The sequence below is a fragment of the Candoia aspera genome, chromosome 1 (assembly GCF_035149785.1).
Source record: "Candoia aspera isolate rCanAsp1 chromosome 1, rCanAsp1.hap2, whole genome shotgun sequence".
NCBI classification, from domain to species: Eukaryota; Metazoa; Chordata; class Lepidosauria; order Squamata; family Boidae; genus Candoia; species Candoia aspera.
The window spans coordinates 25,053,949-25,080,458 of NC_086153.1; the positions used below are offsets into that span (position 1 = coordinate 25,053,949).

Consider the following 26,510-nt stretch of genomic DNA (forward strand, 5'->3'; position numbering starts at 1 on the left):
AAGGTAAGGACATTCACAAGACACCTGGAAAGGAACCATAGTTCTGTGGCTTTTGATTAATACCATATGATTATTGTTACTATTTTGCTTCCAGTATTTAAAAATACTGAGAAAGTGAGAGAAAAACATACAAGAAACTGCAAATGACAGCTATGTAGCACATAAAAAGAATGGTTGTCTCCTGGGACATAAATCTCTTGCAGTACTAGGAACCCAGGCAGGAATGCAGTGAGAGCTGCCAAAGAGTAGAAGAAGAATAGGGTCCTTATTTTGTATATTAAACAGATGCTAAATCAAAAGCTCATTCCAGCTCATTTCCAATGATTTATGGAAATTGGTCAAGTTTTGCTTATTTAAAAGAACTTAATTTATTGGGGAAGCTGTTGGGTCAATGACCTTCTTCCTGTAATTTAAGATACCAAAGGAAGCATTAATGATGGCTTCTGCCAAGATTGCCCTGCACATATAGCATGGGAACTGCCATTCCAGTATATCCCAGCAAGGAACATTTTGTCCCCTTCTGAGAAACAATAGAAACATAAGGAATAAAAAGACTTTTTCAGCATAAAAACATACATATCTACCATTTTAAGCATAACATTATAGATGTTTGCTGAGATACAGTAGCTCCTAAATTCATCTGCTAGAGTAATCTGGATTATTTGTCATCTGTTCAAGACTGGAGATCTGAGTGAAGCTCTTCACTGGCATTGGGGTTACATAATTATAAATGTTTTACTGATACCAGCAGACTTGGCCACTTAATTCTTTCCCTCCTAATTTCCTCTGAATTCCAGAACATTTATAAGTTAAAAATGGAGATCATTGGGGGATTCCAGTATTATTTCTATCCACTGTGAAAACTGCTTTAGGGTATATGCCTTATGCTCCACTTTGTGACCTTGAACAACCTTCTGATCCATAAGAGACCAGTCATCTGGTTCTACGAACGAGAGAATTGTATTTTGAAGTGACTTTCTAAGTCACTTCCATGGTGGGGCATTAGGGGGACTTTAGTTTCAGACATCAAATCATCTTAAGAAACAGGTTACATGGGATTATTGCGTATGATTAAGTATTTTGATTGTGTGTATTTTTAATTCTAATTTCAGTCAGGTTTCAGGCAAGGATTTAGTACAGAGACAGCTTTGGTCACGCTTCTAGATGACCTGTGGCAGAGCTGGGATGGTTGTGAGCATCCATCTTCGTGCTCCTTGATCTCTTGGCAGCTTTTGATACTGTCAACCACGGTATTCTTTTGAGCTGGCTCCGTGGTTTGGGGATTGGGGACACTGTTTTACAGTGGTTCGCCTCCTTTCTCTGGGGATAGTTCCAGTGGGTATTGGTTGGGGAGAGAGAGTTATATATTCTTTTGTTTGTTTGACAGAAACACAGGGTTTGAGAGCCCTATCTCTCTCACATACTAGGGTTAGGTGGGAGAACTCCAGGTGAGGTGTTCCCTAGAAGATAAGAGGTGACAATGAGATTTCTGCACACCAAGTCCCTAGGCAGAGGTTTTCTGTGTAGACCAGAGGGTTAAGCAGGAACCAGCATGACTCAGAAAAAGATGCAGGGTAATCTGTATCAAGCTTTATGGCATATGGAGCAAGAGATATCGACGCTCCAGACATTTAACCCCATATGCATGTACATATGGCAGAGGTTCACTGATAAAATACAACTAGCTTTGGTTTATTGCAGATAAGAATGAAGGCACATGACACAGGAGATGTGCCTTCTGCAATGCACAGAATCGAATCTTATGTAAATGTCTATGATCCAGTTTTTAAATTCTAGGGCTTTTCCTCCTGGTTTTTTTTTGGGGGGGGAGGATGAGTCAGCAGAAATTTGGTCTTTCATTTCACAGCCTTGAAGTTGAGAAGGATGTGCTCAGTTTTCATATCAAAGTTCTTCCTTGCTTGGTCTTTGCTGATTTCTGGCTCACCAACTTTTTTCCTTACACTCTGCTCTGATTTCATGCCCTCTTCAGTATTCTGGCTTGGCTGAAATCTCATGGGAGCTAGAGTCCAGCACTGGTTTGGTGTGTTCTATTTGGTAAAATTAAGTTATATCTGGTTAAGTGGAGGCCTACAAATCAAGATCTTGGACACTATAATGCAGATTGCAATATCTCTCCATGAAGAGAGGTGGTATTTCAACAAAGGATTATAATCAGTGGAAGCTTTAAGAATGCTTTCTGACTCTGGTTTTCCAATTTCTCAACTCCTGTTGGATATTGACTATAGTCTCCATGATAATTTCTCAATTTTGGGCTTATCTGATGACAGAAGGCACAAAAGAGTGTCATTTGATGTTGATGGGAGACCAACATCTTCAGGCCAGAAGGCACAGAAGATTATACTAAGAATTCTGTCTGAGATACGGACATTCATATCTTGTTGACATCCAGTTTTCTTTCAGTTGCTCTAGCTCAGATCCTAGGGGAATCTCTTCTGGTTCTATCACCCAGTGCCCATTTCCTATTTTTCCTTACTTGCCTTTCAAATAGGTTATGCTTCTCTTGCATGGAGATGAACTTATTTTTCCACTCATATAATTCCCTGTGTGACATGGGGCTAGTCAAGTGGCCAATCCTGCACTTATGTAAGATCCCAATGTGTCCCCCTCAGCTCTCCAATGAATTTCTCCAACATTTACTGAGAACATGCCATTATTGAAGAGGGAGAGTGAAAAGTATTACCTTATTATAATCCATTATGACACCATTTGATTTAGAAAACCTCAGTGGGGTTTGATGTTGTCAGCAGTTGGCTCACATTGCACAGAGTAATGGGCTGGAAACATAAACTATTCCACTGCACTTAGTATATTTTCTGCAAGGCATTTTGTTTCAAGTAGTCCAAAGCTTACAGCTTTATATAATAAAGATAGCGACTCAATTGTATGCAACCTATTTAGGATTGAAGCAGCTAAGCTGCAAATGATCAATGCAATAAAGCAACACTTCTAGCAGTTATGAGAGACAGAGGGAGTATGGGTATCATCAGCAGCCTAGCACAAACACCACAACTAACTGAAAACAAAAACACAGTCATGTTAACGTTGTCTTTTATAGACATCATTGCTCTTAGGAGAGAGGCTCTAGTATGGTCAAAGGCTGTAACACACAATAAGACTAAGGATATTCATGGTTGCCATTGATGAAAACAGTTCTGAGAACAAGACTGCAGGGAAATCCCTGCTGATTTATGGGCACTGACCCTGCTGAGTTCCCGAAGTCACTGGTGACATGTACAGGGTGCCACGTTCTCAGCAGAATGTTGAAGTCATGTACGCCTAGTTCCACATGGCACCATTAAGCAGCAAAGAACCAATTCAAGGCAAGCCAACAAAAGCTAAATGTCAGCATTGTGCGAATCAATCCTAATTCAAGGAATAACAATTCAGTTCTGAGACATGACACTAGCAGAATACACACAGATAAAGGAATCTAGCCAGCAATGCCTTCAGTTGATCTACCTGGCTGAAACAGTGGAAAGTGCTGTACAGTATGTAAGGCTGGCTTCTGGTTTTAAGCCCTAGATTTTTCCAGGGGGAGTGAGAAGGGAGGAGAGACTTTTTAAAGAGAGAATGCTACTAATTCATACATATGTAAGCTGCCATTGAAACCAATCCTTGTCAAGCATACACAGTGCAAGTACATCTTGGGGGGAACGGCAGAATATAAATCTAATAAAGAAATATATTACATTTTATTAAATGGACATATTGACATGAGAACATGAAATTGCTTAGATATCCAAGTGCCAGATGCTATAGTTTTAAATGCTACTTATGTCTGGTCCTCAGGCCTTTGAAATTATATAATTAAAAACCCATTTAAAAAGACACCCAATATATAGTCTTGATCACCTAACCCACTTGCATGTCTGAAACCTTCCAAAATAATATATTTTTTTCTGCTGGGAGAACAATAACAGAGGGAATTAGCTTGAACTCTTTTGGCAGGAAGTTTCTAAGCTTGGGAGCAGCCACTGAAAAGGCCCTTTTTGCAATCTTGCTGATGGTTGTGGGACTGAAAAAACAGCTTCTTCTGACTAAATGCTTGGGGAGGCTTCTAAAGAAAGGCAGCATAGGGCTTTAGGGGTTATCATCAGCCTTTAGGAGTCAGTAAAATTGTTTTAACAAGAGACCTTCATGCTACTTATAATCAACCCTAGTTAAGTTAGGTTGCAACATCCTAGACCAGATAATGTTTCTGAAGATAACCATACACAGTAATCCAAACATGAAGTAACCAAGGCACGTACTTGTATGTAAACAAATGACATTTCCAAGTATAGATGTAGCTGGTGTGATAATAGATATCCTCTGTTTCGAGAATGAGACTATGGATGCTGAGAAGATGCTGCAGGGGGAAGGAGACGTGCCTTCAGCACAACCCCAAATGAATCCCTTTCTGTTGAATCAGGGGCTCAACCTGTCTACTGCCTTCCTAGCTTCTGGAGGTTGCACTGGTCTCCTTGGACCCAAAGATTCCAGCCTGGAAGGAACTCTGGAGACTACAGCCCTGCAGTGATAGATCAATAGCATATGGAGCACATCAGGCCCTTCTAACTAACCCTGAGATTGACCTGAAGCCCTTTTTTGGCCCCAGCATAAACTGGTTTTTTGCTGAAGCAACATTTGAGCTAGCTTTTTTGAACCTTTGCCTTTGTTGACCCTTCAGGAAACAGAGCAAGGCCTTGTTTTATTCCAGAGATCTGCTACTGTAGCTGCCCATGATTTGATCATGTAGCCTCCCCAAAAGTAAAGCTGTCAAAAATCGCATGAGATCTCCCACAATATTTGAGTATCTTTTTCTTTTTGCGGCTGGCCCTTTTTGCAAGATCTCCCAGTGCTTCATCCTATAGAACCAGAACTTCACTCTGCACTGCTAGAATCTGATCTCTTGCTTCAATCACTCAGACTGAACATGCCTGTGTACAGCCTGGCACATTTTTCTTTGCTCCTGCCCTGCCTTAGGAAATCCTTCCCCAGATAAGCTTGCCTGATGCTGGCTGGAATCTGAGGGCTGAGGATAGGATCAGGACATTAACCATAAAAGAATGAGTGTCCTCTCAGAGACACAGTTCAAAAGGAGGTGGAAGAGGAAGATGGGGAAGAGTCAGAATGATCTTACCGTTGCACATCCTTATTCTTCCATAAGGAGGCAGACTGAGCCTTTGGTACTCGCTCTATAAAGTTGACCAACTCCTCCATAAGAAGCCTGAAAACAGGAAAGTGCAGCTGAAGGCCTCAAAATGAAAACCCAGCAGGTTGAAATGACACACTAGAATAAGCTTCTGAAGATTTTCCAAACTGCTGAATCATGCACAGCTTGGTTTTTCAAACTGGAGCAAGTTTTCAGGTTTGATTGCTTCTCCAAATTAAGCATTCTTAATGGGCAGAGTGGATACATTCCCAAGATGAATATTTACCCTAACTGATCACTGAACACAAGGCAGCTGGGTGATGCTGCTGCAACACAGGCAAATATGATTTTAGGCTACGTGACAATATTAATTAATTTAAAATAATTACAAGTTATCTTCTAGGGTAAACTTTGTCAGGTGCTCCGTTGCAGATTTCCCTAGCAGCTACACTGTAGCTTGTTTCATTTAGTTTTATTGTATCATCCTGGCACGTCAGTTACAGAATTCATCTGCTCTAGAAAAGGCAGCAGAGGCTGCCAGGAATAAGAGATGCCAGATGACTGCTGAAGGGTCAGAGTCTAATTCTCTACCTGTTTCCTCCATTGATTAAATTAAGTGGAATTACTCCCATGGAACTATAGATAGATACCAAACTTTATCTGACTGTCAAATCACTACCCAGCCATCAAAACTGTGACAGTACCAGTAAATTGGCAATACAAAGTCCAGATGTGAAAAATTATCCAATCCTGAAACACTCCTACTCTTAGGAGAGATCAATTGGTCAGAGTACCACCTAGGCATCAGCATTAGATATTTTTTCCATGTCAATAGTTTTTGTCCATCGTAGCATGGTTTTTGCACCATCCACTCAACTAACTTTAATTCTTTAAACTTAGCCTTTGTTTTGCCACATCCCAAATTCAAGTTTAGAGTCAATGAGTTGTCAGTCTCTTTTTCTAAATCCTAGAAGTGACAGAGAACGCAGGCACCTGTTCTTTTCTTCTCTTGAATCAACTAATTGCTGTATTTGCCCAGAGAGACACATCTGACTTGCACATGTTCATCTTGATACATGCAAAATTCAATAATAATAATAATAATAATAAAAGTCTCTAGTTTACTATTAAAAGCAAATATCTCTTTGAGCTAAGAGATGCAGTGGGCCACTGAATCAAGTGCCAGAAAATGCACTCTAAAAAGTGGGGTGGGACAAGGACAAAAACTAAATTTAATTTCTATGTAAATGTATTTGAAATTGTGATACTCAAAAAGTGCTATTCTCCATATTTTAATTTATTGCCAGATCTGCCAATCATATATAATTTGGCAGCAAATTCTGAAGGAGCTCAGGGGTCACACACAATTTTGAGGGCCACAATTTGCTCTTCTGATAAACACAATGGCTCCAGTAATATCCTAACTCAATTAGAACCCAAAGTAAACAAGAAAGCATTTAGTACTCATTCTAAAACCCTTAATGATGGGTTTGTTCTAAAGATTTTATGATTCAAACTCAATGAGTGCTAGGCAGCCCTCCCTCTTGGACCCAATAATTGTCTTTAGCAGCTTCCAAAATTTGGGGACTGTCAGAGATTCTTTTCTGTTCCTCTTCCATCACAGTGGTAGTGCCATAATCTTCCATGGGCACCTTTCTTCAGTGCTGCACCACTCACATAACTTTGCCAAATGCACAAGTCTGGACTGATTTACATTTTGGAAACAAAGACTTAAACATGCACATGCTTAGAGCTTCAAAGACTTTCCTGGCTTACTTTCAACCCAGTTAAAAGTTCAAGTTCATTAGAAGCAATGTTCCTAAGCTGTCCTTTACACCTTCTCTCCACCTTCACCACTTTTTTCAGCAGTGGAAGACAAAGGATTAGATATGGCTACCTTAAGTGGCTTTTTCTTACCTGCCGATCTGCACTGTTGGCTCAGTGGCATACACAGTTCCAGTGAACCCCGTATGTTCTGTGATGTAGGGCAAGGCCATCATGCAGTGGTAATTGGAGATCAGGATCACATCCACTGTAGACAGGTCAATCAGTTCCATCTGAAAATATGACCCAGAAATCATTCGGAAAAACAGATTTTCAAACTTGGCCCTCCCCATACTCGCTTCATACATACACCCCTCCAAAACAACAGTTGGATTGATTAAAGAAATCTTGCCCACCATTCATCTGAGAGTTCTAATATGGACAGAATATGCCTTCAGATTATTGTTGGTTCCTATTTATATAACACTGCTGTTCTGTATAAACAATGAAGACTTATTTATTTATTTGTCAAATTTCTCTACCGCCCATCTTGCATATGACGACTCTGGGCGGCTTACGGATAATAAAATGATAAATCGCTATAAACACTACAATGTAAGTTTAAATACACATAAATACAGATACAAACATAAAAATACAGAAAATATAAAATATAAAATTCAAGATGGTAATAAGATCTTATCCTTGGCTCCATCATGGTGCCAATCATCCCCATGAATGGCTATCCCCCCTCCCATCCCAAGCAAGGTGGCATAACCATGTCTTCACCCCCTTCCGGAAGGCTGGGAGAGTGGGGGCCTGTGAGGGTGCCACAGCAGAGAAGGCCCTCCTCCTGGACCCTGCCAATTGGCAATCCCTCATGAACAGGGTCTGTAACATGCCCTCTCTGCCTGACCGGGTAGGATAGGTCAATGTGACGGGGGTGAGGCAGTTCCTCAGGTAACCTGGACCCGTGCCATGTAGGGCTTTAAAGGTGATAACCAACACCTTGAATTGGACCCGGAAGCAAACCAGCACCCAATGCAGCTCATGCAGCAATGGTGTTATATGTGCCCTCCTTGGGGCTCCCAACACTGCTCACGTGGCTGCATTCTGGATCAGCTGTAGCTGCTGGATACTCTTCAAGGGTAGCCCCATGTAGAGTGCATTGCAGTAGTCTATGTGGGAGGTGCCTAGGGCATGAGTGACTGTTCAGTCACTTATCTGGTTCTTCACCTTAACTTTATTTACATTAGGCCTGGGTCTCCAATATGGTACCTGAGGAACCAGTGAGCCTTCATATGCCTCACTTGGTGTCCAATGGGCTCCTGGCCACACCTGAATTTTTCATTTAAAAAAAAAGTATTATTAAAAATGGGAACTTGGCATCTTACAAAACAAACTGCCAGTCTGAATATCTTCTTTATTTCCACAAATGTCTCTGAGCCACCAAGAGCTGCACTTCATAAGCTTTCTTAGGAAATAAAAATGATGGATGGCTGCAGCTCTACATTTTGTACGGAAGGAAGACCTCCTGCCCAGAAAAAAAGATGAAAGATGGAAAGGGGTAATACACAGCATCAAACTGGAGGAGAGATTAGGAGGAATAGCAGTTCTACTCTAGTGAGTCATTGCTTTGGAATGGACATTTTGTGAGAGGGCAGCAGCCACTTCACCAGAACATTCACAACATGACCCCAAATCCTAAATGTGCCCATTAGCCCAAAAGGATGCCCAGTGTTTGTGTGCTGCCCAGTAACTGGATTTTCTGGGTGGTTTGCAACAGTAAAACAAAGAATAATAATACTTCAAGGCAGTGCCCTTCTACTTTCTCGGACTATAATTATAATAAATAATTCCATGCTAGAGGAAAAGTAGGTCTATAGAAAGCCCTCAGAAAGTGGAGGTGCAGCTGGAAGGCCCAACTTCAGGCTCCAGTTATGTTCTCTTGTCTACAGCCTCTGAAATTAATTCTTGTCCTCTTATTGCTAACTCTAAAACCTGTCTGGTTTCAGGGTTGGAAATGAGTTTAATAGTTTCAGACCATTCTCTGAGTATAGGAACAGAATCAGATAAAATGGATTTACAAGGCTGAAGAAGAAGATTTTGCTTCCTGTAATAAGAAATATTTAAAGGAAGGCTAGGATATTGGTGGACTCAATCTGGAAAATTTACCAGAAGCTTAACCTCTAACTCAGTTATTACGGAACAACTAACAAAATTCAATAGTCATCAAGCAGAAAAATTATCCATACACAAATTTCAACTTATTGATTTGAAGATAATGGTAGAGAAATCAATCAACTTGGCTGTTGAAAAACCAAATGTCTCCTAATAACTAATTACTGACCTGGGGGTTCCTTTTTATGTTGAGATTAAAATAGTGCCCATGGAGAATGCTAAAATTAATACAGTGCAGAATCATGGCTAGAAATGGAGAGATAGGCATTGGAATAGATTCTCACAATGGTTTGGCTCCCTGTAACGTAATGAGCTTGTGAAAGTTGCCACTATAATGAAGTAATGGGCAACAGTTTAGATAGCTTTGGTCCTGGAAAAAATATTCAAATGCCATGATGCGTCTACACCTACAAAGATTAGAATCGTGCAAGCCATGGTGTTCCCTGTAACATGCTATGGAAGCAAAAGTTGGACTTTGAAGAAGCAGGATAGGAAGAGTATTGATGCCTTTGAACTTTGGTGTTGGATCACAAAGCAATGGATCACAAACAAATCAATCCAGTGCTCTCACTTGAGGCACAAATAATCAGGCTCAAATTATCCTACTTCACAGACATTATGCGAAGACCCAGCTCTCTGGAAAAGGTGAAAAGAGGACGACCAGCAGCAAGGTGGATGGACCCAGTTGCACTGGTGATGAGTGCACCATTGGGAGACTTGAAAGAACAGATTAGGGATAGATCATCATGTAGAAAATCTATCTATGTGGTTGCTAGGAGTCGAAAACGACTTGATGGCACATAATCAATCAATCAATCAATCAATCAAAAGGAAGGTCAAACGGGTGCAGAACTTTCTCCAGCCTGGAGGCAAAATACATGCCAGGTGTCACACTCCAAAAAGTAATGAGTGAGGCTGGGACAAAAATTATTTTGTTTTAATTTCATTTACATTTTAATTTAATTAAAATAAATCTAATTAACCAGATTACTCTCTAGACATGCGTTTAATAATTTCCCATGTTAAAAATTAGTTTGGTAACTGCTTCTAGAGATTTCTGAGGGCTACATTCAAAGTTTTTAGGAGCTGCAATTTGCCACTGGGCTCTCTGATTGTGTAATTCTGCCTTTAAAGGTGGGATGATTAGATGGAACAGATTGATACGAAGGTTATATATAAGTGGGGGTGGAAAGTTCATTGGAACAAAACCAACTTCATTTCAAAACTTGCATTCGATAGAGAGAGAAAGTAACTCTGCATTAGTAATCTCACCCTAAACCACATGAACATCTTCATGGGTGTCCATGGGGAAGGACACTGATTAAGATGTATTTATTTATCTATCAAATTTGTCACCACCCATTTCCCCCCACCAGAGGGACATCTCCCCCCACCAGGCTCGCCGCCTTACAGATTTTGACTCCCTCTTCCCCAGATACCCTAGGTATCCTTGATGGCCAGAAGAAGCCGTTAGTCAGAAATAAACAGAGGCCCGTGAATAGCTCTACATCAGTTAAGGGAAGAGGCGCTAGTATGAGGCATGCTGTAACCCAATGTACTTTGAAAAAAAATAATGGGGCAAAACAATCAAAAAAGGAATTTCCACAGGTACATACTTATATATGGACATACACTCATACCCAGCACACTACTGCTTTTGGTGGCAAGCAACATTATGCAAGGTGCAATAAAAGAAGAGAAAGGTTCATGAAAGGAAAGGCATTAACAATGCAATCTTAGACACATCTACTAGGACTAAGTATTACTAATTTCAGTGGGATTCAGTCATAAGTAATGAGGATATAATTACAGCCTAAACAAATGAACTTGCCCTATACCAAAGGAAACACTGGGGTGTTTAATAATGGCAGGAGTTCTCCAAGGTCTTAGGTAGGAAAAAAATATTTCCCTTTATTTAAAAGTTATCTTTTTTAGCAAGAGATACCAGAAATTGAACCCAGGAGCTTCTGTAGGCAAAAGCAGGCATTCCATTCTTTGAACTGTAGCTCTGGGCTGCTGGATGAGCAGAGGAAAGCAACCATCCCAGTCTGAATTCCACAACTGAACTTTACAATATGGGTATGATCAATTCTGGTAAGATTAATAAATTGGTCTACCTCACAGGGCTGCTGAAAGACTTTCCAATATTATGGGGTCTGTGAGTCGTTTTGAAAATTAGGATATAGAAAGTTGGGACCTATTATTTTATTACATTATAAATTGGTGTAAGCAGACTCATAAGCTGGTTTTAGGGGAAAGAAAAAGAACAGAATTAATGTTTGGGATTCTGTTTCCCTTAAACTGAAACAGGAGCCATAAGTGGTTTGACAAAGGAAAAGCCCTAAATGTTTGAGGAAGAAATATAACCTTTCAGTAAAAACCTTATGTTGTAACCTTCTAGGAAATGTTAATTTTCTCTCATGCAAGACAGATGGGCTGGAACTCCCCTAACTGACCAGATGCCCCTTTGACATGAACATAGAACTGGCAAGCAGTGGGATCAGATCTCTCTGGGATTATAAAATAGTTTTGGCTGGGTACCAATGGTGCCACTATTAACTAGCAAAGCCACTAAGAGAAATATTTTCAGTTATGTCCCCTAAGAAGACCCACCTCCGGCAAACAAAACTCAGGAACAGAGTCCACAAAGATACGGCCAGAACAGTCTTTCAGCTCCTAGGAAATGGGGCAGAGAGAAAATAGAAATTTAACTATAAGCAAACAGGCAGTGACAACATTCAAAACTGTGTTAATGGATAGTATTATAATATTTTAAAAGAAAATTACAAAATAATTGACCAGTTAGCCAGATGACCACTAAGTGAGGTAAATATATCCTGGGAGATGCAGTTCCACTGGGCAAGTGCCAATCCAAACTTTCTTCCTTAATCTGGCTTTAGAGGTGAGCAACACTGGACATCAGCAAAGGCCTAATCACCAACATGTGATCCATTTTTAACCAAGGACTCTGTCTGGGCATAGTTAAAGATTACCTGTGTCCCATTTTTTTTTTAATTCCTTGGCTCTAGGTCCTTTGCTTTCTCTACTTAGCAAAGCCCCACTTTTCATTCACTTGGCTTTCAAGACTGAACTTGTGCTGTTAATTCCTTAGCAAAGTATCACCACATAAATATTCTAGATACTTTGCTTTCAGGCCAATTCAAGCAGTCTGTGCCCCTTTCCTTAACATCCAGATCATTGGTTGAGGCACATGCAAATATGTCTGAAATGGAATAATGGCCGCAAATGGAAAATAGTAGTAATTTTACCTCTGTGGAAGTAGAGGAAAGTTGTGCTATGTCTCTGTACAATTCGAAGGAGAAGGGGATTTTTTGAGGAGGGATTCTCCATCTATGAAATCACAGCATTCCCAAACACAACATTCCATACCATCCTTTCAAGTATCCAGCATCAGGATCTGGATTCGGTTTTTAAGAAACTCTTAACAATTTTGCCAAGTTATAACACATCTGCAATTACATCTAATGACAGAAAGCCATTAACCTTATCAAGAGAAGTTACAGGGTGAATGATTGGTATGCAAGGGGAATTCCAATGCTTTCCTTGGATTTAAAACAACTATATCCAAAATGCCGCAAAGACCAACATTCTCCTTACAAGACCAAGTGTTCCCCTTTAACCCCAACTCCACTCTTTGCACAGAACTGGGGAAGTCATTTGTCATTCTAAGCAAGTATAATGGTCAACATCAGGGCTATATCAAGTTGCTCTGGAAGTCCTAATTTTAAAGTTGTTACTATATGCAGCTTTGGTTTCTCTCAAGGAACAGAGTCCCTGGAGAGCCAGTGAGGTGTCATGGTCAAGGTGTTGGACTAGGGCTGGGAAGACCCAAGTTCAATGTGAACTTCAGCCATGAAAAGTGGTGGGGTGACTTTGCACTCCCACTCTCCACCAAACCAATCTCAGGAATTTCTAGGTAACTGCCTTGAGCTTGAAAAGTGGGATATAAGTGGGCACCCACATCTACAATGTACACATTGTTGCTCCCCCCGCCCCACAAGGACATTTCCAAAAGGGATAGGGAGAGGTTTGTCTCCCTGCGTCACAGGACTCAGAGTCATCCAGCAAACTAACCAGGATGAGATTTACGAATGGAAGTCCTTACTTGAAAAGGAGCAGTTAAGTTTCAGAATTCGCTTCCACAAAATATGGCAATAGCCACCATGTTAGATTGCTTTAAAAGGGGATTCGACAAGCCACAGGGATAAAGGCAAGGTAAAAGGACAAAGTATTCTCTGCTGGCTAACAGAGCAAACCATATGCAAGCACCATATCCCGCCAATCAGAGTTTCTACATGGAGAAGACTGGGGCGGCAGAATAAACGGAACCACTTCAGGCTGTAAGTCAGAGAGAAAAAAATCACATTTTTAATGCTCCCTTACATTTACAAAATCCTTCTCTGCAAGCTTAAAGAAAGGAGCATGCACAAAAACAAAAGGCACATTTGTAGTGAAGATGTAAGTTGCTGTACATAGCACCTAATAAATTGAGCAACTAGTCAGTAGGACGTTCCTGGAACTGTACGGACCTCTCTTCTGAGGTGAATATGTAGTCCTAGGCAAGCCACTCACTTTCATTTGGGGGCAGAAAGTAACTGTTAAAAGACATCTACAAGTATCACAACAACATAATGCCTGTGAAGCGCTCTAGATCAGTGTTTCTCAACCTCAGCAACTTGAAGATATGTGGATGTCAACTCCCAGAATCCCCCAGCCAATTCTGGGAGTTGAAGTCTACACATCTTAAAGTTGCTGAGATTGAGAAACATGATCTAGATACTTGAAAGTGCCACAAAAATAAACCACTGACTAATAAATTAAAGATGTTTGCAAAATTAGAGGAATTGCCCAATCTATAGTCTTTTAAAGTACTGTATAAAGGTAATCCCTGCTGTCTAATCTGAATATTCCCATATAATTTACTGTTGTCAGGTGTACTAAAGGTTTTGCAGTTTTAGTGTAGGAGATCATTGTAAGTTCCCTCAATGTTCAGTACAGGAATAAAACGCCTAGATAAAGCGTCTTTGTAGTGGATGAAGAGAAAATGAGGGCTCTCAGTCATACAGAGAAGCCTGCTATTGAGCTGTACACATATCTGTCCCCACTGTGCCTTCCTCAGCTCTTTGAAATCCATGAGGGTTGTTGACTTGTGCAGAGGTAGAGACAATAAGGCCCATCTTAAGATAACTGTTAGCAATGCAAAACTTTCAGGTTAGTGCAGAAAGCAAAACTAGCCATATAGTCTGTAAGAAAAAAAATCTCTTCTGGGTAGTAACTGTTGGAGATGTTAACAAATCAGCATGCCTCATTTTAGCATAGGTATGAGTTGCTCTAGGATCAGACTCTATGTGTGAGGAAGCTGTTTGTTGCCTCTTCCACTTCCCCTCTCTCTCTTCCTCCTCCTTCCACTGACTGAGGAGGCAGAATGCATGCTGCTCTCTCTCTCTCTCCATTATGGCCACAAGCTTGGGCCTTGAAGAAGGATTTTTCCCATTTTCTGCATGCAGCTCTTGGCAGCTATGAGGGCTAAGAGTTCATTAAGTTTAGGGAACAGAAGAAACAAAGAATCCTCATTTTTCCACCGAAGATGGATGTAACTGAACCAAGGATAAAATCAGTAAGACTCTTTTTACTTTTAAACCTACTTTGTCTAAGCATGTGATTCTTTATGCTTGGGAGGGCTGAGTGTGTAAGATCAATAACCTGCATTTCTCTAACATGCTCATTAAGATCAATAACCTGCATTTCTCTAACAAGCTCATTATTTAAGATAACATTCTTTTTCTGTGCGCAGCTTCTCTGCTGTGTTAAGCTCTGTTCCGTTCAGTGGTCCTAGCTGTCCACTAATGGCTTCAGTAACTTGATTATGCCAATTCAAAGTCACAAAAAGGCCTTTAAGATCCTTGTTCAAGCCATGAAGTCTGCATTCACTAACAATTTAAAGAAGGAATCTGAGAGTCAGTTGCAGAGACTAAATGTATCTGCCTACTTCATAGAGCTGTTTCCCATTCTTAAACAAAACATGAAGATTCCTTGACAGGTGGAAAAGAGAAACAGAGAGAAATCCACCCATTTTTATGTTGTTGGTTTTTTTTTTTTGTTAAGACTCAATTTTAGGGACCAGTGATGACAGAGAGAAAATCTGACACCTCTACATTTTTGAGAATTGATTGGTGGGTTTCACTTGTGGTACGTTGCAGTCTGACTTCCTTATTCACTTCTTGTTAAGCTGGGAGGACAGCAATTTCTTCTGGACAAAGGAAGCTTGGCTGGCGATTCCCAGAACTTCCAAGGGTCTATCCTGCCTTGATAGAAAAATTTGGGATGAGTCTGCCAGAGCCACTATGAGTATCATTTGATATGCTGGGCAAAGGAGTTTTAGAACAAATTTTCCAGAACCTTCAAGGGTCATATCTGTCAAGCCCTTAGCAGTTACACACATTCAAAAAAGCTAGGAAAAACAGGGGTTTAGCTTATGGAAATCTTGGCCACTGGATATGTTTACTTTAGCATCCCTTTGATCTCTTAAGTTAATTAGGGCAAAGATTCCTTGATCCTTTTGCTAACTACTTCTTGATGCAACAGGGAGGTGACTACCCATTTTCCTGATAAAGGAGGAATTTACAGATGTCCCAAACTTAAAATATTTTGCAAAGCAGCGTCTTTTTTCTCAGGCACTCGAGAGGTTCATTGCAGGGCAGAGGAGTCTTAGAAAGTGTCTTCCTTCAAGAGTTTCCAATGACCACAAGAGACCTGCTGGGCAAAGTGGCTTGAAACAAATCTTCAAGGACATGAGATCTGGTCATGCAGAGAAAGCTTGGGATGAGTTCACTAGAGCTTTCAAGGGCCATGTATGATCAGCTTGGGCATTCCCACATTGAATGAATGTGAATATATATAGCACAACTGAAGCAATACCTTGGAAAAAGCCAAGACTAAGGAACTGCAATTGTTCCAATGCACTTTTCATTGGTTACAAGCCACAAGACCAGGGAATATTAATCAAACAAGGTATCATTTCCAAGAGGGGTAACTGAAAAAAGCAAATGGAGGGAAGATGTTTTGCAATATATTTGATTTCCACAGCTCATATGATTGGACTTGAAAATGCTATTCTTTCTGATGACAGCTGTTTTCTTTTTTATATTAATTTTGTTTGGACTTGGTTTCATTGCCTAATTAGTTAAGTTCATGGGAGTCCAATCCCATTGGTACATTACCTTGTCTAAGAAAATGCTTCCACCTTTTAAGATCCATCCTGGGAGCTTGGATAGCCTTGGACTGTAGGAAAGTAAAAAAGCTGTTTTAATGCATTTTATGATGAAATCAGCACCCATTTTCTGAGATCTGCATATAAAACATTGATACTGTATACACTACAAAATAATAACATGAAGCAAGCATTTAAGAAAAAATTGCTGTATCAGCAGCTTGACCAACAGCTAAAGATTTACATCAATGTTTTTCAAATTTGGCAACTTTAAGATAATGTAAATAGAATTCTGGGAGTTGAAGTCCACACATCTTAAAATTGCCAAGTTTGAAAAACGTTAATTTACATTTTCAGCTGAATTCAGTACATGATGTTTTCTTCCTACTGGAGTGTTCCCTCAGGATGCACCCACTGTCAGAAGCATGAGTTAACCAGGTGAATGCTTTATTGAGATATTCAGTAAACTAAGGTAAATATTACTTGGCCTCTAGTAATTTCACAGATACATCCATGTTATTTTATTGAAAGCAATACAGAAGTGGTTTGCTACTACTACCTTTTGCAATACCTTTTTGATTTGCTACTCTCCTCTATAGTTGGGGTATTTCATGATAGTCTCCCATCCAATTATTAACCAAGGAGATCCTGTTTAGGTTTCTGGGATCAGTCAAAGGTGGCTAGATGCTGCCACCTAGCTGGGCAAGTAACCTATCAATAGGATTAAATTGGAAAAATATATTTCTCTAAGGATATGAAACAGCAGCTTACTACATTTTGAGAATTATACAGAACAGTTGATTTCCCAATTTTTAAATCATTTGCAACATTTCAACCTAATCACTTTCTGCTATTAAACTTCCTTAGTAAATAGGTTCATAAATATACCTTCAACCAATGAATTTGGTACTCTAGGAATTTTCAATAACATTCTATTAAAATATATTACAGATGCTATATGAACAATGGAAAGCTGCAGCCTTTGGATTATAGCTTATCCTATTTACCTTAAATCAAATTCCAGAAGAGTTCAATTATATATAGAATAAATATATATAATCAAATCTTTTAAAAAAATTATGAAAATTATATTAGCTACATCTTCCATCCTTTTATCATTTTAACTCAGGAAGTTATTAATGAATCAGTTTCTTATGATGTTTTGAGAGGGGAAAAGTTCCAAAGAAAGTAAGGTATGTAAACCAACTTAGAACTCTAGATTAGGATCGTGAACTGTTCCAAGCCTATTAACAATAGTCTCCCAGTTTGGATACAAGAGATAAATATAATTATCCCAAACTATCCTGGCACGTCATTGCATACTAAAAAGGGAGGAAGAAAGTGGCAGCAGAAAAATAGGAGTTCATAACTATAGCAATTATCTATTTATTATTCTTACAGACTACTGCACTCCAGCAAGATTCCTGGCAGTTTACAAGATTCTGCTTAGAAACCAGGAGACTAGAGTTTTAGTCCCACCTTAGGCACAAAGCCAGCTGGGTGACCTTGGGCCAGTCACTTTCTCTCAGCCCGAGAAAGGAGGCAATGGCAAACCACTTCTGAAAAACCTTGCCAAGAAAACTGCAGGGACTTGTCCAGGCAGTCTCTGAGAATCGGACACGATTGAATGGATGTATATGTATACGCACACATTATATTGTATTATATAAATACTACATTGTATTTTTACAACGCATCTCTAGAGAGGCTTTTTTAAAGACAGAAGAGTGTTTAAGGGCTTGGTTAAAGAATTTTATGTTCTGTATTTATAAGTACAAGCTGTTCCCAATGGATTAAGCATGTGTAAATGAGCAGTGGGAGAGAGCTATGTTTCCTATGATATTGAGGCTCTTTACTAGAAGCTATACAAATAAAACAATTCTTACTGATGGACTGTTGACATTATAATAAAATAATTCCAAATAGTTCAACCCATCTCATAAATAAAACAAACAGCTGTGTGATTGATTGACTGATTTTGTGCCATCAAGCTGATGTTGACTCTTAGTGACCACATAGATTCTCTCCATGACATTCTGTCTCTAACCTGGTCCTCCAGGTCTTCCAAGCAGCTGTGTAGCTTCTCTCAGTCAAGAAAGGTTAACAACCTCCCAAAAACTGGGCTTCAACTTATCTGTCTTTCACTTTCTTACAAAAGTAGTTTCAACTGATCAACTTCTATCCCAGAACATACAGGCTTTATCAAAGGTGCAACTATGTTCCTTACAAACCAGAACTTATATCTACTTTTTCTTGCAGGAGAATACATTAATTTTGAATTTACTATGGCCAGGATAAGTCATGCTCAGGTATGCCCCACTTCTATAGGATTACAAAGAATTCTGGTTGAAGTTCTATGAATCTGCACTTTCATTTAAAAAAAATGTTTCTAGCCCTTATGGTGTATTATTAATTTACTCTTACTTACAGTATTTGTAATACAATATAATATACATATATGTTCATGAGACATAAGAAAGCCAGTGTGGCAAAGTGGTTAGCTGGACTGAAAGTGGAGACTCCCAAATCCTCACTCCTGATAATAGAGGATGCCACTTCTGAATAGACCCCATGTCCCAGGTATTTTTTTTTCTAGCAAAAGATGACAGTTATTACTTTTTCCTCGAAAGGTATCTATACCATCTCCAGGCATTTAGAAAAAATGAATATTGCTGAAGTTTTAGGAAGGCCAGAGCTCTGTGGAGCTAATTGTTGGATGGATGGATGGATGGATGGATGGAATGCTTTTATATTTATATAAGGGAAGGTTGGCTACCTCTGTAGATGGACATATTTCAGGTGGGGGGCACTAGGTGCAGGTCCTGTTAGCAGACTGACAAAACTCAAAGTTAGCACCTTGAAAACTATGAGAGATTACTAAAAATCAGCATGGATTTATTCAAGAACAAGTCTTGTCAGACTAATCTCATTTATTTTTTATCAGGTAACTCCTTTAGTAGATTGTCAGCATGCTGTGGACATGGTGCCTCTTAACTTCAGCCAAGAGTTTAATAAAGTATCCCATAACATTCTGTTTATCAGGCTAATTAAGAATGAGCTGGACAGCATGTCTATTAGGCAAAAACCTTACTAAGAGACTGGGGGGCCCTCAAATTGGAGGGGGGTGTCAAGCACAATAGCATAAGATTTGGTCCTGGGCATACTAGTCTTCTACATTTTCATATGACTTGGATTAAGATTTGATACAAAACTGGATGGGATAGCTAATACTCTACATAATAGGAAAAAATAAAATTATCATGAAAGATTTATGACCTGAAAATAAAAGATGTTTATTTAATAAAGCCATCTGATCACATGGTCCTGGTAATTACTCTGGATGGAATTGTGTTCTCCCTGAATGAGGGAGTTTGTGACTTGATGATCCTCTTGGACTCTCACTCCTGCTCAGGCAGCAGATGGAAGCTGTGACTTTGGCTGGTATGCCAGTTTCAACCCTACTTGGCCCAGGATGTCCTGATGACAGCAATTCATGCTGTAACCAGCAACAATTGGATTACTACAATGTGCTTGATGTGGGGCTGCCCTTGGAGACAACTCAGAAGCTGCAGATGGTACAAAATACACAAGCTAGAGTTTGTACCAGCTGCAAAGTCCCACCAGTGGCTGAGTAGCACCAATATCAAAATGGCTGTTTTGGATGCAAGTAAGCTTCTGGGCCCAATTCAAAGAGTTGGTCATCATCTTTAAAGCCCTTTAAAGTGCAGCACTGGGATACATTGGGCAGTGACTTGCCAGAATTAAATCTGCCCATCTGGTCCAGTTGCTTAGGGAAAGCGTACTGAGAATTCTACCCCTCATGAGAACCAAGGTGGGGGGTGGACCGAATGCCAGGTTTTCTCTATGGCAGCCCTCACTCTTTGGAATACCCTCCTGACAAAGGTATGGGCAGCTCCTACCCTTCTTGCATTTGGTAAAAACTACATTCAGCCCCAGTTGATTTGATTGGAGGCATATATTTTAAGTATTTTGATTAGAGGAATTTCATTGTTTTTGCTTTGCTTTTGTAATTTTCGTAATCTCTGGTTTTTGTGCTGCTGTGTGCTATCAAAAGTCCTTCAGGAGTAAGGTAGGGTACAAATATTGTATGATAAGTAAATAAATACACTATTAAGTTCTACACATAAGAAGAAGAAAGCAAATGTGAGTGTAGGATGGGGATATCTGGCATAATACTACCACTTGTGAAAGAAGAACACAAGCTTAGCATGAGTTACCAGTGTGTTTTGGCTGCAAAAAAGCAATGCAGTTTAAAAAGGTAAAGGTTTCCCTTGACGTAAAGTCCAGTCGAATCCGACTCTAGGGGGCGGTGCTCATCTCCGTTTCTAAGCCTTGGAGCCGGCGTTGTCATAGACACTTCCGGGTCATGTGGCCAGCATGACGACTCGGAACGCCGTTACCTTCCCGCCGAAGCGGTACCTATTGATCTACTCACATTTGCATGTTTTCGAACTGCTAGGTGAGCAGGAGCTGGGACGAGCAACGGGAGCTCACCCCGCCGCGCGGTTTATGCAGTTTAGAGAGCAAAAATAAAACCATAGTTTCCAAATCATGGGAAGCAACTGCTCTGCTATATTCTATACAGGTCAAACCTAGCCTTGAGCCTTGTCAAGCTTTGGGCACCACATTTTAAAGAAGATACAGAAAACTGGAACTGATGCAGATAAGGGCAGTGACAATGATTAAGGAACTGGAAACTAAGTTTTATGTGGAGCGATTAAGAGAACCGTGAGAAAAAATGACTAAAGAGAGAGATGAGAACCAGTGCGAGACAAGGGTTAAGGGACTGGACTAGATCTAGAGACCCAGGTTGACATCCACCATGGAAGCTCATTAGGTGACTGTGGGGATCAAATTGGAGTAGGGAGTGCTGTGTAGGTCTTCTTCTGATCCTGGGGGAAAGTCAGGACTTAAATCCAACAATAATAAAAATAAGAAATAAATATAACAGCCCTTTTCAAATCCCTGAAAGAGTGTTACATAGAAGGTCAAGATGAGAGGTTGTACCAGAAGGCAGAACACAGATGCTGAATGTTATTACATCCAGCTCAATATAAGGCATGTAACTGCTTATGTCCTACGGTAAATTTTAATGCCCTGAGAATAAAAGCTATTTGACAGTGGAACCAATAATGTGCTCCTGTATACAAACAGAGCTGAGTCTTGAGGAACAGATAAGGAAAAAAATGGTGTCAGGAGAGCAGTTTCAGATGTCTTAGACTTCAGGAAAAATTTGGGGACAAACTGGTAACACTTATAGCAAAGATATGGCAACTTTTTAATCAAGCTTTGTCAGCCTTTCAGCATAGTGCTGCATTTTTTTTTGATAGGTAGCCAAGGAGTACAATAATTGAGGCTATGATTCAAGAATGTCAAAGGAATGCTGGGGTATCTATTGGTTTGAGCTGGCAAGCATATTTGGAATTACAGGTCATGAAGATTTTCACAAAAAGGCTGCCATGGAGGGACTCTACTCTCACAACCATTTTTGAGCAGGCAACCAAGCGTTTTGCCTCTATTGTCTCCTTCAGCCCTCTCCTTCATGGCCGGGATCCATTATCCTTGGCAGATGGGTGCACTTCCAACAATGCACTGAACTGCAGCCACTTACCATATTTATTTTTTAGAATATTAGGTGGGCCCCAGAGGCATTCTTTAAAATAAAGCGGATGCTATAAGTTTGTGTTGCAGCATTAAAAGAATATTTTTTTGAGGTTAGATGGGGAAGGAGGCCTTGCTGAAGTCTGTAGGTATTTGGGTGTCTGTAGGGACCATACTGCCTATTTATAAAATACATCTCTAGCTTCTTCTCCATTATAGGCTACTGGGCATTGACAAGACCAAGACCCATTTAGATGAAGTCTCCTTACCAAAAAATATATCTTCTAAGGCTATGCAAAACTTTGAATTTAAAAGAAAAAAAAGTGCTCTGGAACACAAGAGGGCGCAAATATAACATCTGCCTGCAACTCCTGAAGCAGCTGCATCTCTTCCTGGGTTCATGCCTTCCACAGCTGCTGCGCTACTCTAGGAAAAGTAGTGGTTGCAGATAGGTGCTATTTGGGCCTCCACCCACTCTTAAGCACCTTTTAGCCTCTGAATCAAAAATTCTGCATAGCCCTAGTGTCTTCTGACTGTTCTCTAGCACCACAGTGACATGCATTTTGCTTGCTTTTTGTAATAAAAAGTGGCAAAGGATCCCCAAACTCAGAATCATTAAGAAGCCTTGCTTCTGCTACAACAAACAGCCTGCAACACAGGTGGTTAACTGGGGAAAATATATGTCTGGCATGCTTGCACTTTACATTTACCTCCCATTTATCTCCTCTTGCATGAAGAAGCCAGAAAGAGGACAGGTCTGTGACCTCACTTGTGCTGAGCTGCTGCTGCAATACTTTAGCAAAGCTTAGAATAAATTATCTGGAAACCAGATCGATAAATCCATAAAATGCTTTCTGTCTACTGAGCCAAAGGACGTTATTTTGATAAAGGGAATTTTTAAGTGGACAAACTCTTTATGCTATCAGATGATGCTGCATGTTCATTTTAAACTCCTTTCCTATAACCTACCCCAGGCCTTCTCCAACAATGCTATCACTTCATTCCTCCTCCCCCAAAACGTTTATGAAGCACAAAGCAAAACAGGAGTGGGGAAAACACAGAGACACACAAAACAGCGGGGTGTACCTCTGGGCCAAAGTCAGTGGGAGAAAGTTGAGAGTTGAGGTCATATCGAGCCCAGAATCCAACATGATGGTGGTAGATTTGAACTTGAGCACGTTGCATGGTAAAGTCGGATGCCCAGACAAGCAGTACTAAAAAAATAAGATCAGATAGATTAAGTAGCTAGTATTAGGGGAAGTAGTAGTATACTCAAAAGACAGGAAGGAGGCTTGATACTATCTAAGAATCCTCATTGTGTTTAAATATTATTTTAATATTTTAATAATATTTAGAGATTACTAGATGATAACTTTTGCCCATTCCTTTGGATACAAGCAAAATAATTTTTACTATTGTACAGTATGTTTTCTTAGCATGTACTGGACTTTGGTTAGTGGCTATTTATCACAACTAGGAGAGCCAGTTTGGTGCAGTGGTTAAGGCATCAGGCTAGAAACCAGGAGACTGTGAGTTCTAGTCCTGCTTAAGGCACAAAGCCAGCTGGGTGACCTTGGGCCAGTCATTCTCTCTCAATCCTAGAAAAAAATTCCTAGAAAAGTCCTAGGAAAGAGGCAATGGCAAACCACTTCTGCAAAACCTTGCCAGGAAAACTGCAGGGACTTGTCCAAGCAGTCTCTGAGAATCAGACACAATTGAACGAATTAAAAAAAAGCCTGCTAGAGTATAATTAACATTTCCTAAATTAATATGCATCAAGCTGTGCTATACTTCACTGAACAGCAATGGAGGCCCCTGAAATGCCGAAAGCACTGAGTACAATTGTACTTGTGACACCAAAACAAGTAATAGAAATTTGAATAATAAATAAATAAAACCCTGGACTCTGATCAGCTATGCTGGTGCGATGGTTTGAAACGAGCCATTTACTGTCCAGTTTCTGGGAAGAAAATTTCTCAGTCAATTTTGCTGGGATTAGACATTCAAGTAGAGAATGATCATTCAAAAAACATCCAGGATATATGGAAGCAGATTCACCAGCTGTTATTAGCAGAAGCAGTGACATTCAAGAAGTGTCATCCCCAAGATTATTGCTCAAGATCTCAGCTGGAGAAAGAGGTCAGGAAACAAGATCAAGAATCTTGATCCTTCACTGAATGTTTCCAACATCTGGGCACGCTTGGACTTGGAGATATGGACAAGAAAGAGGAAAGGGCACAGACCCATTAAGAGCTATTGATAGATGTAGACATGGTACATTGACATTAAGGGGAAAGCATTATCTATCTTCTGAGAAGGAGATGAGGAAGAAGAATGCCCAAGTCCAAGTTCGTTCAGCACTTCCGGAGAACTCTCAGGGATTCCCACATCATCAGCATATTTAATTGCAGCAAATGGGTGTATACAAGCGTGTGTGTGTGTGTGTATGTGTGAGAAAAAAGCCTAATTACAAAGCCAAGAATGAAGATAAAGTGGAAAAGTACACATTAGGACCTAAGACAGTTTAGGTTAAATCAGTCTGAGATGAGAGGTAGAACACAAACAATGAGCAAGTTCATCAGAAAAACAAAACAAAGCCTTTCACTCTTTTCTGATCTGTTATGGCTTATGAAATTTTTGAACAATGAAAAACAGTAATTCTATTTATCATTCCCATGTTAAACAGTTACACTAGTTACCAGCTGGTTTCTGAACACAACTGAAGGTGTGAAATATGGTGTATCTAGACTTAAGTGGCTTAAGCGCAAATTACTTGCAGGCCTATTATGGTATAGGCTACAGATACATTTAACATCAATAGCTAACTCTGCTTTTTCTGTAGCAAAATTTATACTATAGAACAACTTGTTGTGGGGTTTAGACTGCTATGCTTTAGGAGGTTGGTTTCTAACATCTTTATACCAAGATATTTTAGTTTAGATGTTGTTATGCTAGCAATATTTTGATGGTTTAATTGCTATATGGAATATTAAATTGGATTTTAGATATTCATAAGCCACCAAGAACCACAAAATGGGAGCAGTCATATATTTCATTTCAAATAAACAACACATGGAAAGACATAATAGGTTTACTGTACTAGACTTAAACTGCAGCCATTAAATGGGATGCAACATTTAGGCTGCAATCCTGGGCATACTCAGGATTGGGAGCAAGTCCTATTTAAACCAGTAAGATTTACTTCTGAACAGAATACATTTTATGAACCAGTGCTTTCTTGCTTTTTTTCTTCTTCCTCCCTATATCCTTTTCTTGGTGTCTATAAACTTCCCAAGGAGCTTTTCAACAAAAGCATTGGCATAAATAAATACTGTAAATGAACAGCCTATACTTGAGCAAAACTATAATATGCTAGCCTCTTTAAAATGCAATGAATGTTATTTGTTGGTCTGAATTTCCCTAAAAGGGGGTGTAATTCACTAAAAAGGAATAAAAATGATGTAATCAATACATAGTAAAGTAAAGGTAAAGGTTTCCCTTGACGTAAAGTCCAGTCGAATCCGACTCTAGGGGGCGGTGCTCATCTCCGTTTCTAAGCCTTGGAGCCAGCGTTGTCATAGACACTTCCGGGTCATGTGGCCAGCATGACGACTCGGAACGCCGTTACCTTCCCGCCGAAGCAGTACCAATTGATCTACTCACATTTGCATGTTTTCGAACTGCTTGGTGTGCAGAAGCTGGGACGAGCAACGGGAGCTCACCCCGCCGCGCGGTTTCGAACCGCCGACCTTCCGATCGACAGCTCAGCGGTTTAACCCGCAGCGCCACCGCGTCCCTTTTAATCAATACATATTTTGTTAAAAATATTTGGCGAAAGGTCCCCTGTGCAAGCACCAAGTCATATCTGACCCCTTGGGGGGATGCCGCTTTCATAATGTTTTCTCGGCAGACTATAGTGGGGTGGTTTGCCATTGCCTTCCCCAGTCATCACCTTCCCCAGCAAGCTGGGAACTCATTTTACCAACCTCAGAAGGATGGAAGGCTGAGTCGACCTGAGCCGGCTACCCGAGAATCCAGCTTCTGCTGGGATTGAACTTGGGTCATGGGGAGAGTTTCGGTTATAATACTGCCGCCTACCACTCTGAATTAAACCTGAAATGTTAACTTCTTTATCACCTGATCTGACACTCAAAGTTTTTATTAAATGAAAATAAACAAAACAAAAACACATGTCTAACTTTGAATAGCACCTAGAAAGTACTTTTATTATTACTAAAATTATAAACGCTTGATGTTTTTTAATATCAAATGAAAAATGAGGGGCATGTCTACGCCATAATAATTTTCCTGAAAGGCTTCCAGGGATTTGCATGTTAGGCCTATGTGTTATTTATATAATGCAGGTGGCAAAGGAGATGTTCACAGTGACCTCAGCATCAGGTTTTTGTTTAAAGTAAGAAAGTATACTTGATTTCAAAATAGTTCTGATTTGCCATTAATACAAAGCCTGTGAGATCAAAACCAGAAAATCAGAGTCTTTGCAATCTAGCTGGCAAGACAGCCAGTGCAGTGTAGCAGCTAAGTGTGGACTTGGAG

The 26,510-nt window shown here is 40.0% G+C and overlaps 1 protein-coding gene across 1 annotated transcript in view; it reads right to left on the bottom strand.

The window, feature by feature from the left end:
• Window positions 1-26,510, bottom strand: part of INTS9 (integrator complex subunit 9) — a 64,185-nt gene that overhangs the window by 35,853 nt on the left and 1,822 nt on the right. The window contains exons 2-6 of the mRNA XM_063300755.1: window positions 23,040-23,167; window positions 16,342-16,402; window positions 11,714-11,776; window positions 7,073-7,212; window positions 5,144-5,230 (exon numbers count right to left, since the gene is read on the bottom strand). Coding sequence (XP_063156825.1) covers window positions 5,144-5,230; window positions 7,073-7,212; window positions 11,714-11,776; window positions 16,342-16,402; window positions 23,040-23,167 — 479 coding nt within the window. The remainder of the gene's footprint in view (window positions 1-5,143; window positions 5,231-7,072; window positions 7,213-11,713; window positions 11,777-16,341; window positions 16,403-23,039; window positions 23,168-26,510) is intronic.